Source organism: Talpa occidentalis, unplaced genomic scaffold, assembly GCF_014898055.3.
Source record: "Talpa occidentalis isolate TD23 unplaced genomic scaffold, MPIMG_talOcc4v2.1 talOcc4.12, whole genome shotgun sequence".
NCBI lineage: Eukaryota > Metazoa > Chordata > Mammalia > Eulipotyphla > Talpidae > Talpa > Talpa occidentalis.
This window is the reverse complement of record NW_023601212.1, coordinates 80,356,645-80,377,814: the sequence shown is the minus strand read 5'-3', so window position 1 is coordinate 80,377,814 and position 21,170 is coordinate 80,356,645. Positions and strand designations below refer to the sequence as shown.

Below are 21,170 nucleotides of genomic sequence, written 5' to 3'. Positions count from 1 at the left end.
ACCGTCCCTGTAGGTTCCCACCATGTGCGGGCCACTTCCTACCACCTCCAATGGAGGTGCTCCATCCCAGCACCTAGCCCCACTCCCCACTTCTCCAAACCCAGGCCCAATCCATTTGCTCCACCTAACATTCCCCATAAATCTAGTCAACATCACTACTCTCCACTTCACATTGCCAGTTTTTCTTTTTCCTGGTATGTAACAGTGCCTGTATTCATGTGTGCTCTTTAACTTTGAGTGTGCATGCTACCACGCCTGCCCCCATTTTCACATCAGGTTCCTTGAAACAAGGTTCTTTTGTTACACAAACTCTTCATATCCTCCTTAAAATGTCATCCTGAAAAGGCTTTTATTCTCTACCTCCACTATCTGAATGCTCTTTCCAGAAGACATACATTCCCCCAATTAGTTTCTATTCATATATTCAAAGACAATGTTTTAAACTTAAAAAAAAATCTATCTTACAGAATTATATTCTGTCCAGTACCAGAACTCTGAAGATACGGCAGACAGACCCAGGCCCCTGGACACCCAGATGATGTCTTAGGAACTAATCATAGTCCAGAGGTTTTTGGGCAAAACACTGATAGAAAAAATATAGTGAGTTCCCCACCATTGTAAGTATTCAAGGTCAGGAAGACCATTCTGGGCCTTCTTTTCCTTTGTGTCTTCTCCTGGTACCCATTGGCTTCCTAAGGAGAGAGGAAGAATCCTTCAAGGCTTGACTGGACTTTGGGGTCCCTCTTATTACATCAGCTTCATAGGGGAAGAGAAAGCTTGAAGAGGGAAAATCCTAAAGAATCCCAAAGGAGGTGCCAATCAACCCCATCTCCTTTGAACATTCTAGCACATCATGTTGAGGTACCCCAAAATGCCTCTGGACTGCCCCTTGAGAGAGAAGCAGGGATGGGAAGTGCCATGAAATGGTCTCAATGTTGAATGATTGAGGAGTGAGCAAATGAACGAATACCCTTTCTTGATATATAGTTGAAAAATTATAATGATCAAAATGTGCTCCAAGGAAGTCTGGTATAGTTAGAGGGGCCCCAAAGCCCAATTCCCTTTAGAGACAGGCTGACATGCTCTTACCCCCAAAGAGCTCTTCCTCCCCTATTCTCACTGTGTAACTAGCAAGCTCTGTAGGATCAAGACGTGGTCATAAAGCTAGAGGAAAAAGACCATACAGGCCATTCAGCTTGCTTTTAAATGCTTAGAGGAGATAGAAAAACTAGATGCGGTCTGATCCAGTTCACAAGAGGCTTCTTTCTACAGAGATTTGTGGCCCAAACTTCATCTGGTTCTAAAGCAGTCCTCTTCCTGTAGGAAGACAGTCCTCCCCCGTTATCCACGGAGAATACCTTCCCAGACCCCCCCAGTAGAAGCCTGAAACTGAAGATAGTCCCAAATCCTTTAATACTGTGCTTTTTCCTATCTATACAAACCTATGATAATGTTTAATTTTATATTGGCACAGTGAGAGATTAACAATGATAATTAATAATAAAATATAACAATAACAACATACTATAATAAAAGTTAGATGAATGTGCTCTGTCTCAAAATGTCTTATCGTAACTAAGATTTTCAGACTTTGGTTGATGAGGAAAACTGAAACCAAGTGAAGCCTCTGATAGGAGGGTATTTCTTTGCCTTCTTCTCCTATAGACCCCACTTTGGGCTCGCAAGAGGGTAGCTGGGGTCACGGCCCAAGCATTCAGGGATGCAGGGTCCCACCTTTTCACTTTCCTACACCCTGAAAAATAGGACCAAATCCAGGCACTGGGCTAGTTGTTGAGGAGTTACCTACGTGTAACACATTTGCTTGGAAATCAAAAGAGCCTCTTTTTTCTACAAGATGCTTCAAAAAGCACAAGATAGCCTTAATTCAGCAGCCTGTAGTTCAAAACCTGTCCACGCATGCTGAGAAAGTTCTTTAGAAGGCCTCATCACCGCAGAGGGAGTTCGCTCCAGGAAGTGCCCCATTTAACATGCCCTCTGCTCTTCTCAGATATTTTCAGGACCAAGATGCTGATGCAGTCTCACGGTGCAAAGCCTGCCCAGCCCTGTTTGGCTTTGCCTGGGCCCCCTCCTTGGCCATTCCAAGTCTTTCTTCCTCTGTTTACTTTTTTAGAGATGAAAAACTAGCAATATCTGCCTCCAGCCATCATTACTGCAGATTTCTTGTAAACCTCACACAATGGAATTATTCATCTGCCCACGAGTGGGTAATGAGTAGGAATTTTGCGAATCCCTCAATGGTAAAAATATTCAATAGGAGTGAAGTTGCAAGGAGACACCATCTGCTTTCCAAACCATTTTTTAGGTCGTTTCTCAAGCAAGTTTCTTTGTACTGATAGTAGCAAACACATATGTGATGAGATGAGGAAACTAAGATACAGAGAGGTTGAGTCACCAGCTGTTATTATAATGACTTCATATCACGCACCTCTGTGCTCAGCACCACACGGGATGCTCCCTCCTCTGCAGTCTTGTGAACGCAGGTCTCCCTGAACACAGACAAGGGCTCAAAGTCAGGAGCAAAGGGTGCTGCCAGTCATCAGAGCATCTGCACTGACTGGCACCTTTGCCTGAGCTTGAGCACAGGTGTCCTGAGTGCAGACTTTTCTTCCCGAGCCACCAGGTGTCGCTTTGACTCCAGTGGAAAGTTGCTGAAGAGAAGTAGCTGTGGCTCTGGCCAAAATCGTGCCACGTTTGAGCTCCATTCAAATGAACAAGTATTTATTTAAAAGCCTAAGTTTATATTGAGTGCTGTGAAGCATTTTTAAAAAGTGTAAGTGATTGTTCTTCAAGCACCAAAGGAGAACAGACACCAGGAAGCTGAAAAACTATGCAAAAATGACTGAAGGAACGTTGTAAAATGATCGTTCAGATCTTGCACTGCCTCATGGTGTTTTAGGCAAAGATGGCGCACACACAATATTGTCTCCTCCAGCCTGGGTGTGCCACGGGCTGTCCCACTGAGGTTTGTGTCAGGATGCTCCACGGCATCCCCACATAGAAAGAGCCCGTGGAGCCATCTCCCACAACACTGTACATGGTGTGTGACTGTACAGTCCAGAATAAAATGGCTCATGGAGGTGGGTATGTGTGCCCTTGATTGAAACTTGAAAGATATATGAAAGGGCTATGGGGAGGGAATGGCAAGGTGCTTCAGAAAGCAGTGTGAACAAAATCAAAGTAAAAAGACTAGCAAGGCAGGCGGAAGGGCAAACAGGAGGATGAAGCCCCAAGTAGCCAGGCTGTTTTTCAGATCTCTCCCTCCCTCCCTTCTCAGGAGAGCTAAGCCAGTGGACTCTCCCTCTTTCCCATGCACTAAGCCATGCTCGAGTGTTATCTTTCATGACCCAGACTGCAAGCCTAGGAAAGGGTGGGGGCATTGAACGCATGGGAAACCAAGACATGGGATGGTTTGGGGGGAAAGGAGGAAGGAAGTAACTTATTTTGGGCAAGTTTGGGATGACAATGGAATTTTCAAGTGGGGGATCCAATATACATGTATTCATTCAACAAACATCCGGTGTCTTCTGTGTGTTGGGCACTGCATTAGGCCCAGGAAAAAAAAAAAAGGAAAGAAGATAGTTTATCATCTAACATGAATAATAGATATTAAATAGATAATATTAAATATAAAATTTGAATTTAGCATATTTTGAAAAAGATTTAAATATCTGGGCTTGATGACCGTGTATACAGATAATTGATGTCAATCAACAAGCACTATGCCAGGTGCTTTGAAGAAACAAAAGATGTTCTTCAGAAGGCCTCATGGCCGAAGAGGTGATGGATCTTATAATCAATGGACAAGGTGATATGAGTACCAAGTTTACCAGACTTCTTAGTTACAAGGAACAGAAACTATGACGTGTTGAATGCAAAAAGAAAATGGGGAGCTCAGGGAATTATGGGAGGGCCAGAAACTCAGGTTGGGGGGGTCTCACATTAGGAACAGTGGTGCCTCTGCCCCACAGGACACTGCCATTGGTGCCACTGCACTGTCACCAGAGGAATTTGATCCTCTGAACTTCTGCCAGTCTTACCTACCCTCCATCACCCCATGTCCACCCATTCCCTCTCAGGTCAAAATGCAGACAGATGCACCAATTAGCCAAGTCCAGGAGACAGGCCCATTCTGGCATTGCAAAGAGGGCCATGGAAGCAAATGTCTAGAAATTTCAGGTGCTACAGTGGGAGCTTGTTTTCTTTCCCTGTAGACTCATAGAGTGGGGTTCCCAAACTCTCAAGAGGCAGTTTAGAATAGAAGGTGGAAAAGAATGGAAAACATCTACTAAAGAAAGTATTCTAACCATCAGGACTGTTAGGAACAGCAATATAAAGTCTCAGTTGCTCGGTTAAAAATAAAAGGTTAGGGTCTCCTGGTGGCCTAGGGAGAAGTCTCAGTGCTACCACCACAAACCCCCAAGACCAGCCTGAATTCAATATAGTTTCCCTCCATCCCCCACAGACCTCTCCTGTCTCACCTGCTGCCCCCAACTTAGCAATGTATTTTAGTAGATCTGCCTGTACTGCTCCCCACTCTGTCTCTGGTGAATCCTCTCATCCCTGCATCTCTGGCCTACACCCCAGTTCTTCTACATAAAAATAAATTTTAAAAATCTTTTTTTAAAAAGTTTTAAAATTTTCAGAGATGACTGCAAATAATATGATTGGGGGACTATGGCTGTTTACGGAACAGGCAAAAGAAGTGAGTACAGGGCCTCCCCTGGTGGTGCAGCGGGTGAGCACTAGCCTGCGAAGCTGCCTGCAGCCTCTGCAGTGCCAGTTCAATCCCGGCCACTGGTGAGGGTCCCACATGGCGCGCAGACCTCTTCTGCGGAGCCCACAGCTCTCAGCAGTGTATTTCATCAGTCTGCCTGTTCTGTTCCCCGCTCTGGCTCTGGTGAATTCTCTCACCCTCCCGTGTTTCTGACTCTACTCAGTGCTTGTATAAATAAATAAATAAATCTTAAAGAAAAAAAAAAAAGAAAAGAAAAAAAAGTGAATACAGAGAGCATTACCGGAGGGAGAAACACAGACCACAGACTCATGGACCTGGAAGGCTTCAGAGATCATCTGGAGCACTTGCTTCTACTGCAGAGAACAGCTCCTCAAACGGATGAGAGCAGACACTGGGTGGTATCAGCATGGTTTATAGAAGGACATGCAAACACCATCTGCACCTATGAAGGAGAATCTCACCTCTTCCATTTTGCCACTTATGCACATGGTGCCACTGAGCTTCCAGGCTCATCTTTGCTTCTTCTTCTTTCTTCTCTAGTGAGATGAGTTACCAACTCTAGTTGATTGCTCATTACAGATATCTCTCTAATTTGTCCCTCTTCATTTCATCCTCATGCCTAGATTCCCAAACTGCCTCCTAGATGATTTCCAATGTTCCAGTTTGTCTTTCGAACTATCCCCTTATTGGATTAGCTTTGTTAAAACATTTTCACCACGTTATTTATCACCTCAGACAACCATAACGACTCCCAACTACCCACTACATCACATCTGAATTCATCTACAGGTACAAACAGTATTGGATCCACCAACTCAGACATTCATCATTCATTAACAATGAAGAAATCCAGTCCACTATCTTCTAATTAGTTTGAACCACTTGAGTTCTGGTTATACATGAGCAAAGCTCATAATTCTATCAGTTTTATCATGAATCTTATCTGATTCTGCAGCTAGAGAAACAAGTTGCACACATAGAGACAAGAAAGTTTAGAAAGTATGAGCTTTCCAAGAAGTGTAGGAGTTTACATCCCAAGAGCTTCCACAATTTTACCAGCTGTTGCCTACCTCTCTGCTCCGTCTTTACCTCACTGCTCAGTCCTTCTGTTATAGAGCAACCCCGATATTAAACAGGTTCCTGGCTGTGGGTCCTCACCCGCGCGCTTTAAAGGGACTTATGAATACTCTACTACAGACACACACAAAAGGGTTAATAAAAGGTTTATTTACAAGAGAAAAAGAAATAAGGAAAATGTACAACTCAGGGAGAAAATAGGGAAATAAAGTCTTTAATGCGTCCTACCTGATCCGACGACCTGGAAACCCAAAGTCACTCTCAGAGCTGGCCGGACGCTGCGAACTGGCCGAGAGCCCAAAAAATGGAGAGAGCCCCCAAAGCCCACGTGTCTGCCTTTTGTATCCACCTGGCTGCTTAACCTCACCCTCAGGTCCCAGCCACCTTCCCTTTGGTGGTGATGGGATTTGGAGTTCCCAGTGTCTTTGGCTTTGACCTGGGGTGGGGGTGGAGTCCACAAAGCCTATATGGAATTTGCTTTGGGACATCCTTTTTCCCCCTAACACTTCCTCATATCCAACCTCCTCTCCCCACATTTCTTTTCCTTTGTTTTGTTTTCAACCCTCCTTACACACGTCCAGTCCTTCTCTCCACTCCATAATAGTCTGTTCTTTCTAACTGTAAAATTGCTTTACTGATATTACTCTTTTTTTTAAAGGTTTAATGTGTTTTTTTTTTTTTATTTATTTATTTATTTATTTATTTATACAAGCACTGGGTACAGTCAGAAGCGCGGGAGGGTGAGAGAATTCACCAGAGCCAGAGCGGGGAGCAGAGCAGGCAGAAGGACCGAAGTACACTGCTGAGGGGAGCAGCGGGCGGCAGGAGAGGTCTGCGCGCCATGTGGGACCCTCCTGCAGTGGCCGGGGAGCAGCTGGGGATCGAAAGTATCAAATGTTTACATTGTGCCAGATACATACTTGGGACAATACAGGTAGATTGCCACACAGGTTGCAGTAGGTATCACTATTTTCATTTTTTAAAATTATTTTTAATTAATTAATTTTTTATTGCATAGAAGAACTGGGATGCAATGCCAGAGGTATGGGGGTAAAAGAATGGCCTAGGAGTTAAGTCTCAGGGCTACCACCACGACAGCCTGAGTTCGATCCCTGGTAAGGGAGCGACTCACGTGGTCCAACAGATCTCTCCTGTCTCGCCCCAGTGTATTTTCATCTTTTAAATGAGAAAATAGAGGGGGGCCTCCCTGGTGGTGCAGAGGTTAAAGATACAGCGCTGTCAAGCTGCCGCCAGCCACTGCAGCATGAGTTCCATACCCGCAAGGGAGCCAACCCACATGCTGTAGCAGACCTCTCCTGTCTTCTGTGCTGCTGCTCCCCTCAGCAGTGTATTTCCTATATCTGCATGTTCAGCTCTCCACTCTGTCTCTGGTGAATCCTCTCATCCCCTACACCTCTGGCCTATACCCCAGTTCTTGTATGCATAAATAAATAAATCTTTAAAAATAAATAAATAAATAAATGAGGAAATGGAGGGTTAAATGACCGCGCCCCCCCCCCCAGGCTGGAGATCAAGTAAGGGTCAAAGATCAAATTCCACCCAAGTGAAGGAGGCCCATCCTCTTGCAACTAGAGAAAATTACCTCTGAAACAAAGAGAAAGGTGGGGAAAGAAGATAAAGTGAAGGCCTTATCAACAATGCTTCAAGTGCTGCTCAAAAATAACAGCATCATTATTTACCAACAATTATCTAGAAATAGCCACTGAGTTTTCAGCATGACAAAATTTAAGATTTTTTTCTTATATACAAAGCACTTTGCCACATGAACACACAGAGATGTACACACTCACATTCTCTTTTTTTTTTTTTTTCACGTCAGAAGGGTAATGTGCCGACGTCGTAACAAGGTTTAAGGGAGGCACATCTCACACAGCCGCGTGAGCACCCAATCATCATGCTTATGAACCGGAAAAGGATCCACACTCACATTCTCAACCAAAAGCTCATATTATAATTTACATCCTCATCTTTCCACCTGTGTGGATTACATCTGCCCCTTTCCAGTTCTGACGGTGCTGACTTTGAAGATTTTCTTTATTTCTTCCCCTTTCACCTTAATTCAGCCTTCGCCCCCACCTTTTCTTTACATCACCTTTTATATCATCTTTTATATATTATCATCTTTTATATACATCATCTTTTATATATTATATTCCTTTTCTCTTTAAGTTCTCGCTTCCTTTGCCTCCACATTTCTCTAACTTGAAGAGTGCTGCATCTCGCAGGTCCTCAGGAAATACCTATGTCGAGTTCTATACTTTACTTACGTCTGCACCCCCCTCCTGTTACCCTTTGTCTTCCTGTCTTCCTCATCTGCCTTCCCTCCATCCAATGCCCACCTGCCCCCTCTCATGAGTCCAGGCCACTTCTATTCGCCCTCCTTGCTTCCTCACACGCTCCAGCCTCCTCTCACCCCTTTTCCCGCCTTTTCCCCCAAGGTTCCAAAGCGCGAGGACTTCATTGTCCCCCTCTCCCATCCTCCAGCCTGCCCACTTGACAGCCTTGTTGCCATGACGACAGGGCAACTCAAGCTGAAGTCAAGGACCAGGTTGCCATGGCTTCCGCTTCTCCGCCTCCAACCCCGCCCGCGCGCCCCGCAGCCTTGGCGCCTGCGCAGTACACCACGCTACGGGCCTGGAAGCCGGGGCGGGACGGGGCGGGGCTTCGGGCCAGAGGGAGGGAAGGAAGAGAAAGGATAAAAAAGGAGTGGAGCTGGCACCTACGGTGGCCGAAGAGGGACGCGCCGAGCCGGAGGCTGCAGGATGGTAGGCTGTGCGAAGAGAGAGGGGAGGGGGAACCGAGGGGCGTGGGCTGCACCTGCGGGGTCCTTGGGGGCCACCCTCTGTATAAGCCGCTCTTTCCTCCTCCGGTCCTCAGAGGCCCTCGCGCGGCCGGGCGGGTGGGCGAGCCGTTCTCAAAAGGCAGAGCGACCGGGAATGGCATTAGGGAGAAGGGGCGGGGAGGGGGCGCTTTTGTAGGGCGATTGTGGGGGTCACTAGGCGGCCGTGGGGCCGACGGGCGCCAAGGGGACCGCGCGGGTCGCGATCCAGAGGACCCCGACCTCTGCAGGCAGCCCGCCCGGGGAGCGCGGGGGCCGGGGGCCTGCTCGCGAAGGGAGGGCGTGCGGCTCGCGGGCCCCGGAGCCCCTCAGTTCCCTCAGTTCCCGGGCAGCCCCCGGGGAAGCGGCGGCCGGCGTGGGGCCGGCGTGTGGGAGGGAACAGTTTCCGGGTGCGAGGAGTGGACGTCCTGCCTCGGGTTGTTGTCCTGCTCGTCTGGAAGGTGGGGTCAGGTGGGGAAACGAGGGGGGCTCGAGGGTTTGCCCTCAAAGAACCACGTTTTGGGACCCCGGGCCCCGGAGTTCTCAGTCCCCGCCTCCTCTGCCTCCCAGTCCCCTTTCCGGAACCCAGGTCTTCCGTCTTCCTGCTCCCCCGCCCCCATCTTAAGCTCGCGCAACTACCTTGCGGGCCGGTGTTCACCTCCCGCCACACCAGCGACGCCTTCCCTTCCCCAGCGCCGAAAACCCCAGATCTTTAAAGTAGTATTCTTCCGCACGCCCAGGGATTGCAGCCCTGGCAATGCCCGTAGAGAGAGTTGAAGAGAGAATGAGGTGACTCCAGGATGTGACCTGGACCTCCTGAAAGTGGGAAGCTGGCAGTGCATGGGATTGTGAGAACTCGAAAGACAGCCCCCCACACACACTCTACCCAGGTTGCACTTTGTCCCCATGAACATTCTCTAGGGGAACCATCCTGGATGGATGTGTTCTGAGAGACTGAAAGGGAACCGGTCCCCTCTTATCTGGAGACAAGTGGGTGCTTAGCAGCAGGTGCTCTAAATGTCAGTAGCCAGATACCTGAGTGAGGAAAGAGGAGGATGGAATTTGAGGACCAGTACCATGTGCTAACTTCGGAGCCCCTTGGGCATGGGACTGCCTAGGGTGGGTGGGGAAGTGGGGTAACTTCTCCAGGAATAAAATATCCGATTTCAGCATGGACATGAAGGAGCATGGAAGAAAACAGACATCTCTTTTGCATCAGTTATGTATGGGCTGCTTGTCACCGTGCTAGACATTTTACTTATCTTTGGAAAACAAGTTTAGGAAACCGGAGCGCAGGGAATAAAACTAGTAGGACCTAATGTGTTACAGTGTGTAAGATGTGCCAGGCACTGGTGCATGTATCAACTCATTTAATCTCTTTTAACTTCCTACAGTAAGAACTTTCATCATCTCCATTTTACAGCTAGAAACTGAAGCCCAAAGACATAAAGTAATTATTTGCCCAAGGCAAAATATTCAAATGGTGGGACAGGATTCGAACCCAAATGAAAGGCTCTGAAGCTCTGACCTCGAGGGTAGAAAGGCAGGAAATAGCCAGAGTTGACAGCAAAGGCTGATTTTTGAGGAAAGCAGGAGCTGTGAGTAGAGAAAAGTTAGATGGGATGAGTTTGGGACTGTGTTTATGCCTCCCCTTTCTTCCCCCCCAGATGCGATTCATGCTGCTATTCAGCCGGCAGGGGAAACTGAGGCTGCAAAAATGGTACCTGGCCACATCAGACAAGGAACGAAAGAAGATGGTTCGGGAGCTTATGCAGGTTGTTCTGGCTCGAAAGCCCAAGATGTGCAGCTTCCTGGAGTGGAGGGACCTCAAAGTCGTCTATAAGAGGTGCCTCCCCACCTGCTTGCAGACCTGCCTGGATTCTGCTTGACTGGTGTCTGGCAGTGGGTTCAAATGACTGAAAACTAAGTGGTCCCTTAGGTCAGGGAGAGATGGGAGCGAACGACAATTGGAGGCAGCATTGAACTACAATATCCCTTACTTTCCAAACCCAGCTAGAAGAAATTCTTTTTCCCCACCTGCCTGTGCTGAAGCCTGACACAACCTCACACACATACCTCTGGCCCATGGCCCTGTCTTGTTGTCTTTTCCATTGCACATGCTCTTGCAATCATAGATCCTGTGCTGCTTCTCCACACCCCTACCCCCAAACACGTACACCCTTTCCAGTTCCTTCTCTGAGCAGGTGAATTAGTTGGCTGAGGTTTTTGCTGAGTCAAACTGAGCAGGTCAGAGTGCAAGAGAGAAAGAGCTTGTGCTTTGCCTGTGTTTGTAAAGGGGCACTAAGAGTGAGTTACTATTTTTGGATCAAGGAGCTTTCCTGCCTGTGTCCAGTAGGGACGCAGACCCTGAGTTGGGAATGGGGAGAAATGGGAGGATTAAGTGAAAAATGCTCGGGTCCTGAAGCCAGCCCAACGGCCTCTCAGCTCTCCCACGTGTGCCCTGTCCTCAGATATGCCAGCCTCTACTTCTGCTGTGCCATCGAGGGCCAAGATAATGAGCTCATCACGCTGGAACTGATCCACAGATATGTGGAGCTCCTGGACAAGTACTTTGGCAGTGTAAGTCTCCCCCCCAACCCAGTTTCCGTACCCAGCAGTCCCCTCTTACGACCAAACTGTGGGGCCCTTCCAATCTCTGCCCTGGCAGACTTAGGGGGAACAGTGAGAACAGAAATTAATCTTAAATCTTTTTAAAAATCTTAAACCTATTAGCCATACCCCTAAATCAGTCTGGGGGAGTTAGGTGGGGACCAGAATCTGCCACTTAATCAGTCCATCTAGAGCTCTGTCTTTTAAGGACAGAGGCCATTGAGCTTCAGATTTTATCAGCGGTTCCAGATCTTGACTTTATATTGGAACCTTATAGAGTTTTTGTTATTGCCTATGTCTGGGTCTGATGCCCGGAGATTTTGAATGGGGTATTGCCTGCCTGCACCATGGCAGTCAGTTCAGACCTTAATAAAAAACTCTGTGATTTGTATTCCACTTCACAATTTACAAAGTGCTTTCAGGTTCTCTTGTTTGTTCCTTGCTGCATCCTAAGGGTGGGCGTTGGTGTCTCTGTATTCAGATGAAAAACTGAGACTAGAGAAATTAACTGATGTATAGCTGGCTGATAGTAACAAGAGTCCCACTTGGAACTCAAGTCTTTTCACCCATGATCCAGAATCTCCTTCCCTACCCTACAGTACCTAGGGAGAGGTACCCTGGACAGTGTCACAGATATGGGGGTGGGTGGGAGAAGGCAACAGAAAACACAGTCAAGAGGAGATTCAGGTAGGGGCCTCCATGGTGGCATAGGGATTAAGTCTCAGCCCTATCACCATCACGGCCTGCCTGAGTTTGATCCCCTGCCAGGGTGCTAACCCACATGGTGCAGCAGACCTCTCCTGTCTTGCCCACTGCTCCCCTCAGCAGTGTATTTCAGTGGCTCTGCCTGTTTTGCTCTCCACTCTGTCTCTGTCTGGTGAATCTTCTCACCCCCTACATCTCTGGCCTACGCCCCAGTTCTTCTATGCATAAATAAATTTAAAAAAAAGAGGCGATTCAGGCAACTGAATACTAGAAGTACCTAATGTGTTACAATGTGTAACATGATCACAGAGAAAGAGTATAAGGAAAAGGAAGCGCTAAACCAAGCTCTAAGTCCTTGGGGGTTGGGAGGACCTAAGACCAGGGGCCAGAACCCAAGTTTGGAGGCATGGTCATGGAGAGGACCATGGGTAAGAAAAGAGGGGGTGTGTGCTGGTGCGTGGGAATGCATCTGATCACTCAACTTTGCCTTCTCTCCCTCTTCCCAGGTGTGTGAGCTAGACATCATCTTCAACTTTGAGAAGGCCTACTTCATCTTGGATGAGTTTTTGATGGGGGGTGACGTCCAGGATACCTCCAAGAAGAGTGTGCTGAAGGCCATCGAGCAGGCTGACCTGCTGCAGGAGGTATGGACCTGGGACAGTGAGGAGGAGAAAGAGTTCCGAGGCGGAGTGTACCCTTCCTTCCCCGGACACCCTGCCCACTGGCCACAGTTATCTCCTCCCCGCCACCACCTGGCGGCCCCCTCCCTGTGGCATCTGGCCCTTTGGCACCCTGTTGTCCAGCTTGCCCTCAAGCCATAATTGCACAGGGTAAAAGTGGGGCTGGCACATAGCCTGCCCTGCCAATTCTCCTCTGCTTCTCCCAGAACCCAAGGTGCCTCATCCCAGTGAAACCTCCTTTGTCCCACACTTCTCTTGGCATTAAGGCTTGCTCAGAGAATTGGAGAAGGGGCACATGATAGCTCATACTTTACTTCCGTGGTATCTCCCCCCTTCTTTTTTACACTCACATACTCAAAAGTCCCTGCTTCTCAGAAGCAAAAGACGGGCGATTTGGAGGTTGGGGTAGGGGCACCTGGCTGTTGGTTCTCCCAGCTATCCAGCACCCCCGCCCTCTCCCCATTACTGCCTGCCCCCTCTCTGCTGTGCCACTGCTGAGACTTGGTGCAGGGAGATGAGTCACCAGAATCTGCAGTGACGAGCAAGCCAGCCGAGCTGGCTCTGAGGAGGGGGAGAGATGTGGGGGCTCATCTCTGCAGTAGGAGAAAAGGAAGAATTGAACTTGCCAACTCACTGGTCCAGCTTCCCCTACACACACACACACACACACACACACACTCACACTCCTATTACTAGTGCTCTGCTCAGACCCTAATGACTCATCTCTCTGCAGTCTGGTTCACCTTCCCTGATGCCAACCTCTTATTCTACTCCCCCCCACTCTGGGGGAAAAAAAAAGCCCAACCATTTGTCACTCCCCAGCCCTGGGAAAGCACCCTAGGTTCCAACCTCTCTCCTTTTCCCTTGGGTACTAAGACTGCGCCCCCTGCTCAGCACACTCTGGGTTCTCTGGATGGTGGTAGACTCAACCTGGTACCCCTCCTGGCCACTGTTGACTCTGGGGGTGGAGGCTAGTGAGCTCCTGTGAAGAGTTTCCTGAGTTGGGCTCATATTGGCTTCTCTCTCCCCTCCCCATGTCTCTCTGCTCCCCACCACTCTGCCTCTGTCCTCATGATTGCTTTGTCTTGCTCACCCCCTCCCTCATTCCCTGTCTGCCTCTCCTGGTATCTCTGCGTCACCCTGTCTGTCTCTGCCTTAGGAGGATGAGTCGCCACGCAGTGTGCTGGAGGAGATGGGGCTGGCATAGCCCCCGCCCTGTGCCATGTGGAGATGTGGAGAGCTGGCGGAGAGGTGGGGCAGGAGCTGCCCTTTTCTTGGTGGGACCCAGCTGCCCCCTCTGCTGCTTCATCTTCATTTGGAGTGAGCTCTGGGCTCAGGACCCTCAAACATTCCCTTCCTTCATCCCATACTTCCTGTTTCCCGTTTTCCCAAAGAAGGTTTTAGGAGTTAGGAGATAGGAAAATGTGACCAAGCAGGGGTGCTATTTGGTTTTCATTCCCTGCCTTTGAGGAACTAATGTTACCCCCAACTTCCTCCCCTCCCTTATAACTGTAAATATATAAATATGTCAGGTTAAAGGGAAAAGGTGTTCAGGGCTCTTCTCTTCTCCCTGCCCCATAACCTACCTCCACCCCTCCCGAAGCCAGCCAGGGCTGCTGCTCTGCCTGGGAGGGGCTTCTGTGTAGTGAAAGGGAAGTCCTTTCCCGCATCCGCTCTCTCTCCGTCCTTCTTGACTGCGGTGGGGCCTCTGTCCAATGCCAGGGGAGCAACAGCTTAGTTAATTTTTTTCTAACCTTGCCACTTTGAGGAAAGGGAGGGTTGGGGGAAGGGCAGGCTTCATGGGAGACTGGGTTTCTGTCACTCCTGGTTCTGGGTGACGCAGAAGCTAAGGGGTGGGGTGGGGGGAGTGTCGGACTTTATTTCCTTTACTCTGAAATAAAAGTAAAAACATTTCTGGACTTTGCCTGCCTCAGGCTCTGTGAAGGAAGGAATGGCTGCTGGGATCAGACAGAAGATTAAGGGAGCACTGCCCTTCATTTCTTCCCTGAACCAGGCTTGCCAGATGTAGGGGGGAGGGGAGAGGACACCAGTTTATTTTATTTTATTTATTTTTTTAAAGGCAGATCCTAACTATTTCTTGGAAGTACTATCTCCTTTTTTTTTTAAAGATTTATTTTTTATTTATGCATACAAAAGCTGGGGTATAGGCCAGAGGTGTGTGGGGTGAGAGAATTCACCAGAGACAGAGTGGGAGCAGAACAGGGAGATCTAGTGAAATACACTGCTGAGGGGAGCAGCTGGTGAGACAGGAGAGATCTGCTACGCCATGTGCGTCAGCTCCCTAGCAGCTTCATAGTGCTGAGACTTCACCCCTTGCGCCACCAGGGAGACTGGACACTTTTAATATGAGTGATAATACTATTTTTAGTATAAGTGTGTCCTGTGTAAACACACTTTTTTTTTTTAATCTGAAATGCTCATTTAACTGGGTGGCCTGTGTTTTGTCTGGCACTCCTACCCCAGACAGATCCCTGGGCTCAAGACCTCCCTGAGGGCAGTGCCATCAGCTCCTGGAGCTGCCCTCAGCCAGAGAGGGGCAACTCGGGTGCCACTCCCGGAGGTTTCCCTGTGGAAGATTTCATTCCCTGGTTTCCTTTTATTGGGGTAGGGAAGTCAGGAATTCAAGGGTATCTCCTCCTCCCTATGCTGGGAAAAGCGTTGGATGATCCCTAAAACCAATCGTTTCTGTGTCTGCTAGTCATCCCTCCTCCCCACAGTTCTTGTGAAATACATGGGACCAGGGGATTTAGGGGCCATTTAAGGGAAGCCCCTTCATTTGGATGAAGAGGGGCTTGAGGAACCATCCAGCACTGCCCAGCTGGCCCTGGGTCTTAGCAGAGCCTTCTAGGTGCCCCAGAACTGCAGCACCTTATCCACTCAGCTCTGGCTGGAAGTGGAATTCAGCATTTCTTCATAGCTACGGACAGTGTGCGGCCCCTAAATATGGTTGAAAGTGGCTCCACCACTCAAATTTTGATTTTGATTTAGAGCTGGAGGAGACAGGGGTCCTGGCTGGCGCTCCCCTCACCGCCCCTTGGGAAGGGCCACAGAGGCCCTAGGGGACGGGTGAATAACCGATAACAAAGTCCTAATAAAATAGTCACTTTTATTTCTTAGCAAAACTATTTCCTCCGTGAGGGGTATTTACAACAGAAAAGGGAAAGAAGGGTCAATTCACAGCGATCTGGAGAGGCTCGGAGGGCCGGAGACAGACACACTTCACACAACTAACTGGAACTGCTTTTCCGGAGTCGGAGGGGAAGGTCCCGGAGGGACGAGCAGGGGACGCAGCCCCGCGGGGCGCAGGAACTCGCACAAACCACTCGCCCGCCAGGGCTGGTCCCGGGACACCCGTAAGTGAGTTTTGGGGATTCGGACGCCGGGCCTGCGAGGAGGCCGGGCCGGCGGGGGCGCGGCCGAGCCGGGGCGGGGCCGGCCGGCGGCCGCGGCGGGGCGGGGAGCATGCAAACACCGGGGAGCCGGGGAGCAACACGGAGGGGGGCGGCGGGGCGCGCGGCCGAGGCGCGCGGGGGCGGGGCCGGCTACGGGCGCCGGAGCAGCACGTGCTCGATGTAATTCTCCAGCTCCTCCTGCTCCTGCAGCCGGCGCTCCTCGGCCTCCGCCGCCTCCTGCGCGCGCCGCGCCTGGGCCTCGGGGTCGGGGCGGGGGCGCGGCGGCGGCAGGGCGTGGTGGAAGTGGCGGCGGCGGGCGGCGGGCTGCGGCTGCAGCGTCCGCGGCCGGATGTAGTTGGGGAGGGGGTGGTAGGGCCCGGGGGGAACAGCTCGTCCTCCGCCCGGTCCCAGGGCGGGAGCACCTCGTTCCACTCGGGCAGCTCGTCGCGCGCGGGGGCGGGGGCCGGGGCCGGGGGCTGCGGGGAGCGGACGCGCGTCGGGGCGGGGGCGCCCCGCGGGGGCGGCACGGGCTCGGGGGGGGCGTTCTTCTTCCGCTTCCGCTTCTCCTCCACCTCCTCGATGATGCTGACCACGTCGTCCGCGGGCAGGTGCAGCTTGGTGGACAGCTCGATGAGGCTGTCGATCGTCTGCGGGTCCATCTCCTCGTCGTCGTCGTCCTCGCCGCCCGCCGCCGGGCCCTCGGCCTCCTTGCGCCGGTGGCCGGGCGTCTCCTCCTGGGAGCGCTTGTCCTCCGCGCCGGCCTCCGCGTCCTCCTCCTCGGCGAACAGCAGCGCGTTCTGCCGCGCCCTCTCCGCCTCCTCCGCCTCGGCCTCCGCCTCGGCCGCCTCCTCGTCCTCTCCCCCCGCCCTGTCCTCCCCGCCGCGGCGCTCCTGCTCGGCCGCCTCCTCCCGCTCGCTCTCGCGCTCCTGCTCCTGCAGCCCGCGACCCCCCAGGCCGCGCTGCCGGGCCCCGCCCTGCAGCAAATACTGGAGCAGCAGGTCGGAGGCGAGGTCGGCCAGCCGCTCCTCCTGCGCCGCGGCCTGCCGCGTGGCCTCCGCCTGCCGCCGCCCGGCCTCTACCTGCGCCAGCCCTTGCTGTAGAAGGCGCTCCCCCGCCTCCGAGCCGCCCAGGAGGGAGCTCTCCGGCCGGCGCACCTTGGGGAAGGGAACGCCCAGGCCTGGGTACGCCTTGGAGAGGGGTGCCAGTGCCTCGCCTAGGTGTGTTTTGGGGGAGGACACGACTTCCCCGAACTGGTGGGTTTCGGGAAGGGGCCCGTTCTCGGGCACACGCGCCTGGAATTGCGGGGGAGCAGGGGGAGGCAGGGGCGAGCGCTCCGGGACGCGCGCCTGGAACTCTCCCCAGGAAGCGCGCCACACGCGCTCGGGCCCCGGGCTCTCCAGGTTGACTCGGGTCAGCGTGTGCGTGCGAGTTTCGGTCTCTGCTGCCGCGGTTTCTTGCTGTCGTTTGGCGTTGCTCGGACTGAAATCTCGCAGTTCCTGGAGCAGGGACGCTAGCGCCTCGAGCTCCTCGGAGGGGTCGCCCGGCTCGGGACCATTTTCCTGAGTCTGGGGGCGAGGTGGAGCCGCGGGCGCCTGGGTCTCGGGCGCCTGGAGGCTGTGGGTCTGACTGCGCACGGTCTCTGTCAGCAGAGCTTCGGCTGCTTCTTCCTCCGGCCCCTGCTGGGAGTTGCCGGGCGCCGGGGGCGAGGCCGGGCGGTCAAGTGCCTGCAGCAGCACCGTGGCCAGCGCCCGAGGATCCACGCCCTGGAAAAGCTCTCCCTCGTCCTGCGGCTCTGAATTTCGAGCGGCGCGGACCTCTGGGGTGCTAACATCCTTCTGCCCGGGCACTGCCTCCCCAGCTACTGACTCTTTATGCTCAGAGCTGTGGGGAGGTGGCTGCGCCTCAGGGTGCCCCGGGGGCGCTGCTCCCAACCCCTTGGTCAGTAGAAAGAAGCAGAAGAGGGTAGAAGCCGACAACCTGAGCGATTTCATGGCCAAAGGACTGCCTGAGACTGAGAAATAGAAGGGACAAAAAGGGAGAAAAAAAAAAGGGGGGGAATTTCTGTAAGAATTTCCCATCTCTTATTCTGTATTCCCTTCCCCCACCTTTAGTCGGGAAATCCGGGGCTTCCCTCGTCCCTCTAAACCTTACCCAAAAGAGGAATGTTTAGGAGCAAAGACGGAAGATGTGCCGGATCTCTGGAGTCGTGTAAATGAGAAAACGCCCGCAACCCTCACTTGCTCCAGTGCCTCCTCGCCCCCTTCCCTGAGCCATCTCACTGCCAGCGCCCACGTATTAAGCAGCAAGGATGGGGGGGGGAATCTCTGCTCCCTCCCTACAGGACTCCCCGGATGGTGCGTGGGCGACTTAGGCAGCAAGAGAAAAGAGGCGACTCCCTATTTATCAGGGACCCTTACCGGGGGCTTCCCGCTGTGTTTTCAACACCCCCCCATCCGGGAGGAGAGAACCCTCCCTCACGCCCACGGTTGCCGAGGGTTTGAGGGTCGGACAGCGGAGTATTTACCAGCTGGTGTCAGACGCGGGAGGTGGAGAGAAGGGTCGGGGCGGGGTGGGGACAGGGAAAGATCGGGACGCGTCCGCCTCGGCTCCGAGTGCTGGCTGGGATACGAGCGACGGTCGCGGTCTGGCGTCTCCGGTGGGCTGGGCGCTGTTGGGTCGGCGCAGCTCCGGGCAGCTCGCTCGCTCCGGCTTCAGCACGCTGGACAGCGCCCGCGCCGCTGGCGTCTTATAAAGGGGAGCGCGCAGGGTCACGTGGGCTCGCCCCGCCCCATTGACGTCAATGTTCATTCATGGGGAAGCGGGCGGGCGCCTAGCGGAGGGAGGCTACTCCGTGATTGGAGGACCCCGTCCGCTCCCGGCCTGCGCCTGCGTACTGGGAGCTTGGGCTGGAGGGGCGTGCTCTAGCCGAGCACCGGGGAAATGAATGAATGAATGAACGAATGAATGAAATGCCGAGGCGGGCGGGGCAGGGGGGGTCTATGAATGAATGAAGGTGGGACGAGGAGAAAAGGATGAATGAATGAATGGAAGAATGAATGGAAGGGTGGCTGCAGAGACGCTGCAAGGCGGCAGGGAGGGTTACAGAGCAACTTGCAGCGGCGGGAGCCCGCATCGCTGAGCGGAATAGGATGGGGACACTCCCAGCGTCTGACTGGGAACCAGTAGGAGTTCCATACTGGGGAGGGGAAGGATATGGATTCCGAGCAAAGGAGGGGTAGACCTCCCATCCCCCGGTCTCTCTGTCTATGGGGAACACGCCCAAGGACGGCGTGAACCTGAAAGAGGAGGATCTGCGCGCCTGCGGGCGCTGTCCGCGGATCTGCGGTGCGGGGTGCCGGTCCCTGGCCGGGGCAGATGGGTGGATCTTGCGGTTTTGATAATCCCGTCAGAAAGGGTCCGAGTCGGAAGAGAAAGAGAGAAAGATTGAGGATGTGTGTGCCTCTGTGTCGTGTCTGTTCACGGGCGGTGCGTGTCTGGAGAAAAAGGTGTGTCCTTCTGTCCAGCTGACTCTCGCGTATGCTGGAGCCCCTGCTGTGCCCCCTTTTAGCCCACCCTCGTGTTCCTTTCCCTCCTGCTGTTTTCTTCCCTCCCCCCTCAAAGGACGTTTGGAGGGCGAGAGCAGACCAGGTGGGGAGGGGGTTGCGCAGGTGAAGGGGGTGACTCAACTCCTGCTCTCTCCACTGCTTTAAAGGGAAGGTTTGAACGCTATTGGGTGGGGGGGGGGAGCGTGCAACGTCAGAGATCGCCCCTCTGCCACCAGACCCCTCGTTCGTATCTCCAACCAGAGGAGCTGGGGCTGGGGGCTTGGACAGTTAGAAGTTCCGGGGAGGGTGGGGGGCGATGACGCACAGATTGCGCAAAGAGACTCCATCGGCTAGCCGGGTCCATTGAAGGGAGACCAACCGTGGGCGGAGGTGGGAGGGGGGTGGAGGACGGAAATGGGGAGGGGGCAGAGGAGAGGGGAAGGAGGCAAGGGGAGCAGCCACTGCAGGAATGAAGGGGAGGGAGGGAGGCTAGAGGGGGCTGCGGTGCAGGCAGAGAGCAGTGCGGGGGCGTGGGCAGGGAAAGGGGGGGAGTGACAATGACACACACCAGACACACAAGAACTGCGGACACAGGGGTGCCTGTGGGCACATGCCGGGTACCCACAGCCTAAGGCTCTGGAAACCAGGATCAGGGTGGTTGGTCAGGGGCTCAGAGAGAGACTCTTTCAGAGCATGTCCTCAACCCCCTCCTCATCTCTTCCTAGCACTGACCCTCATTCTCCTCTCTCTCAATCATTTCCCTCTCTCACACACCACACACACACACACACTCACACACACACACACACACACTCACGTGCTTTCCCTCTATAGCCAGCAGTGACTTCTTGGTTCCATCAGTGGCTTGACTTTCCCAGAAGAAAACCCATCAGCTCTGCAGGGAAAGAGGTTGAGAGCTGTTGAGAGAGGCAAGAGAAGAGAGGGGGGCAGGAAAGGGAGGAAAGAAGAAATCTGAAACAGGTAGAAGGAACAGGCTAAAGGAGAAAAGAAAAAGCTGAGAACCAAGGTGACTGGAGATACCCAGGAAAGGAGGTAGAGGAGGGGCAGCAGCCCCTGAAGCTGTGTTTCATTCTCACCTACCCACACAGAACTCTCTAGGACCTCCCCTGCCTCTGCGTGCCTCCCTCCTTCCTCGACCTCCTCCCCGTCTCCACTTCGTCTTCCCAGCTCGGTTTCCGAGAGCAGTGGAATGGGGAGGGGGTCACGTTACCTTCCTGAGGAGGATGAATCAGAGAGAGATGGCTCAGACATCTGGAGGGGGGAGGGGAAGTCACTCAAGAGAGAAGGAGGGGGGAGGAAGGGAGCCTGTGGGGCTGACTGAGAGGTTGATGGGGTGAGGGGACCTAGTGTGAGGTGAGGGGAGACCAGCCTAGAGTGACCGTTGCTGTGGGTCTGTGAGTGCATATACCGAGGTGTGTGTGTGTGTATGTATTACAGATTAATGAGACACCTTGGAGAAAGAAATGGAAGGGGAATGGGGGAGCAACTGTGAATTTGATCAGATAGAGATGGGGTGGGCATAGT

General features: G+C 52.6%; 2 protein-coding genes and 1 non-coding gene across 3 annotated transcripts; 1 reads left to right on the top strand and 2 right to left on the bottom strand.

Moving 5' to 3' along the window:
• Window positions 1–7,667: 7,667 nt before the first annotated feature.
• On the bottom strand, window positions 7,668–7,771 carry LOC119242476 (small nucleolar RNA U13). Its single transcript, XR_005124484.1, has one exon. It is a non-coding gene; the product is annotated as a small nucleolar RNA U13 (small nucleolar RNA).
• A 751-nt stretch (window positions 7,772–8,522) lies between these two features.
• Window positions 8,523–14,710, top strand: AP1S1 (adaptor related protein complex 1 subunit sigma 1). Its single transcript, XM_037506913.2, has 5 exons — window positions 8,523–8,619; window positions 10,340–10,518; window positions 11,144–11,252; window positions 12,494–12,631; window positions 13,827–14,710. The coding sequence occupies exons 1-5, from the start codon at window positions 8,617–8,619 to the stop codon at window positions 13,872–13,874; spliced, it is 477 nt and encodes a 158-aa protein (XP_037362810.1). The 5' UTR covers window positions 8,523–8,616; the 3' UTR covers window positions 13,875–14,710.
• Window positions 14,711–16,230: 1,520 nt separating this feature from the next.
• VGF (VGF nerve growth factor inducible) lies at window positions 16,231–18,071 on the bottom strand. The gene is given in 2 exon segments (XM_037504513.1): window positions 16,231–16,466; window positions 16,469–18,071. Coding segments are annotated over 2 exon segments (1,839 nt in total).
• Window positions 18,072–21,170: the final 3,099 nt, after the last annotated feature.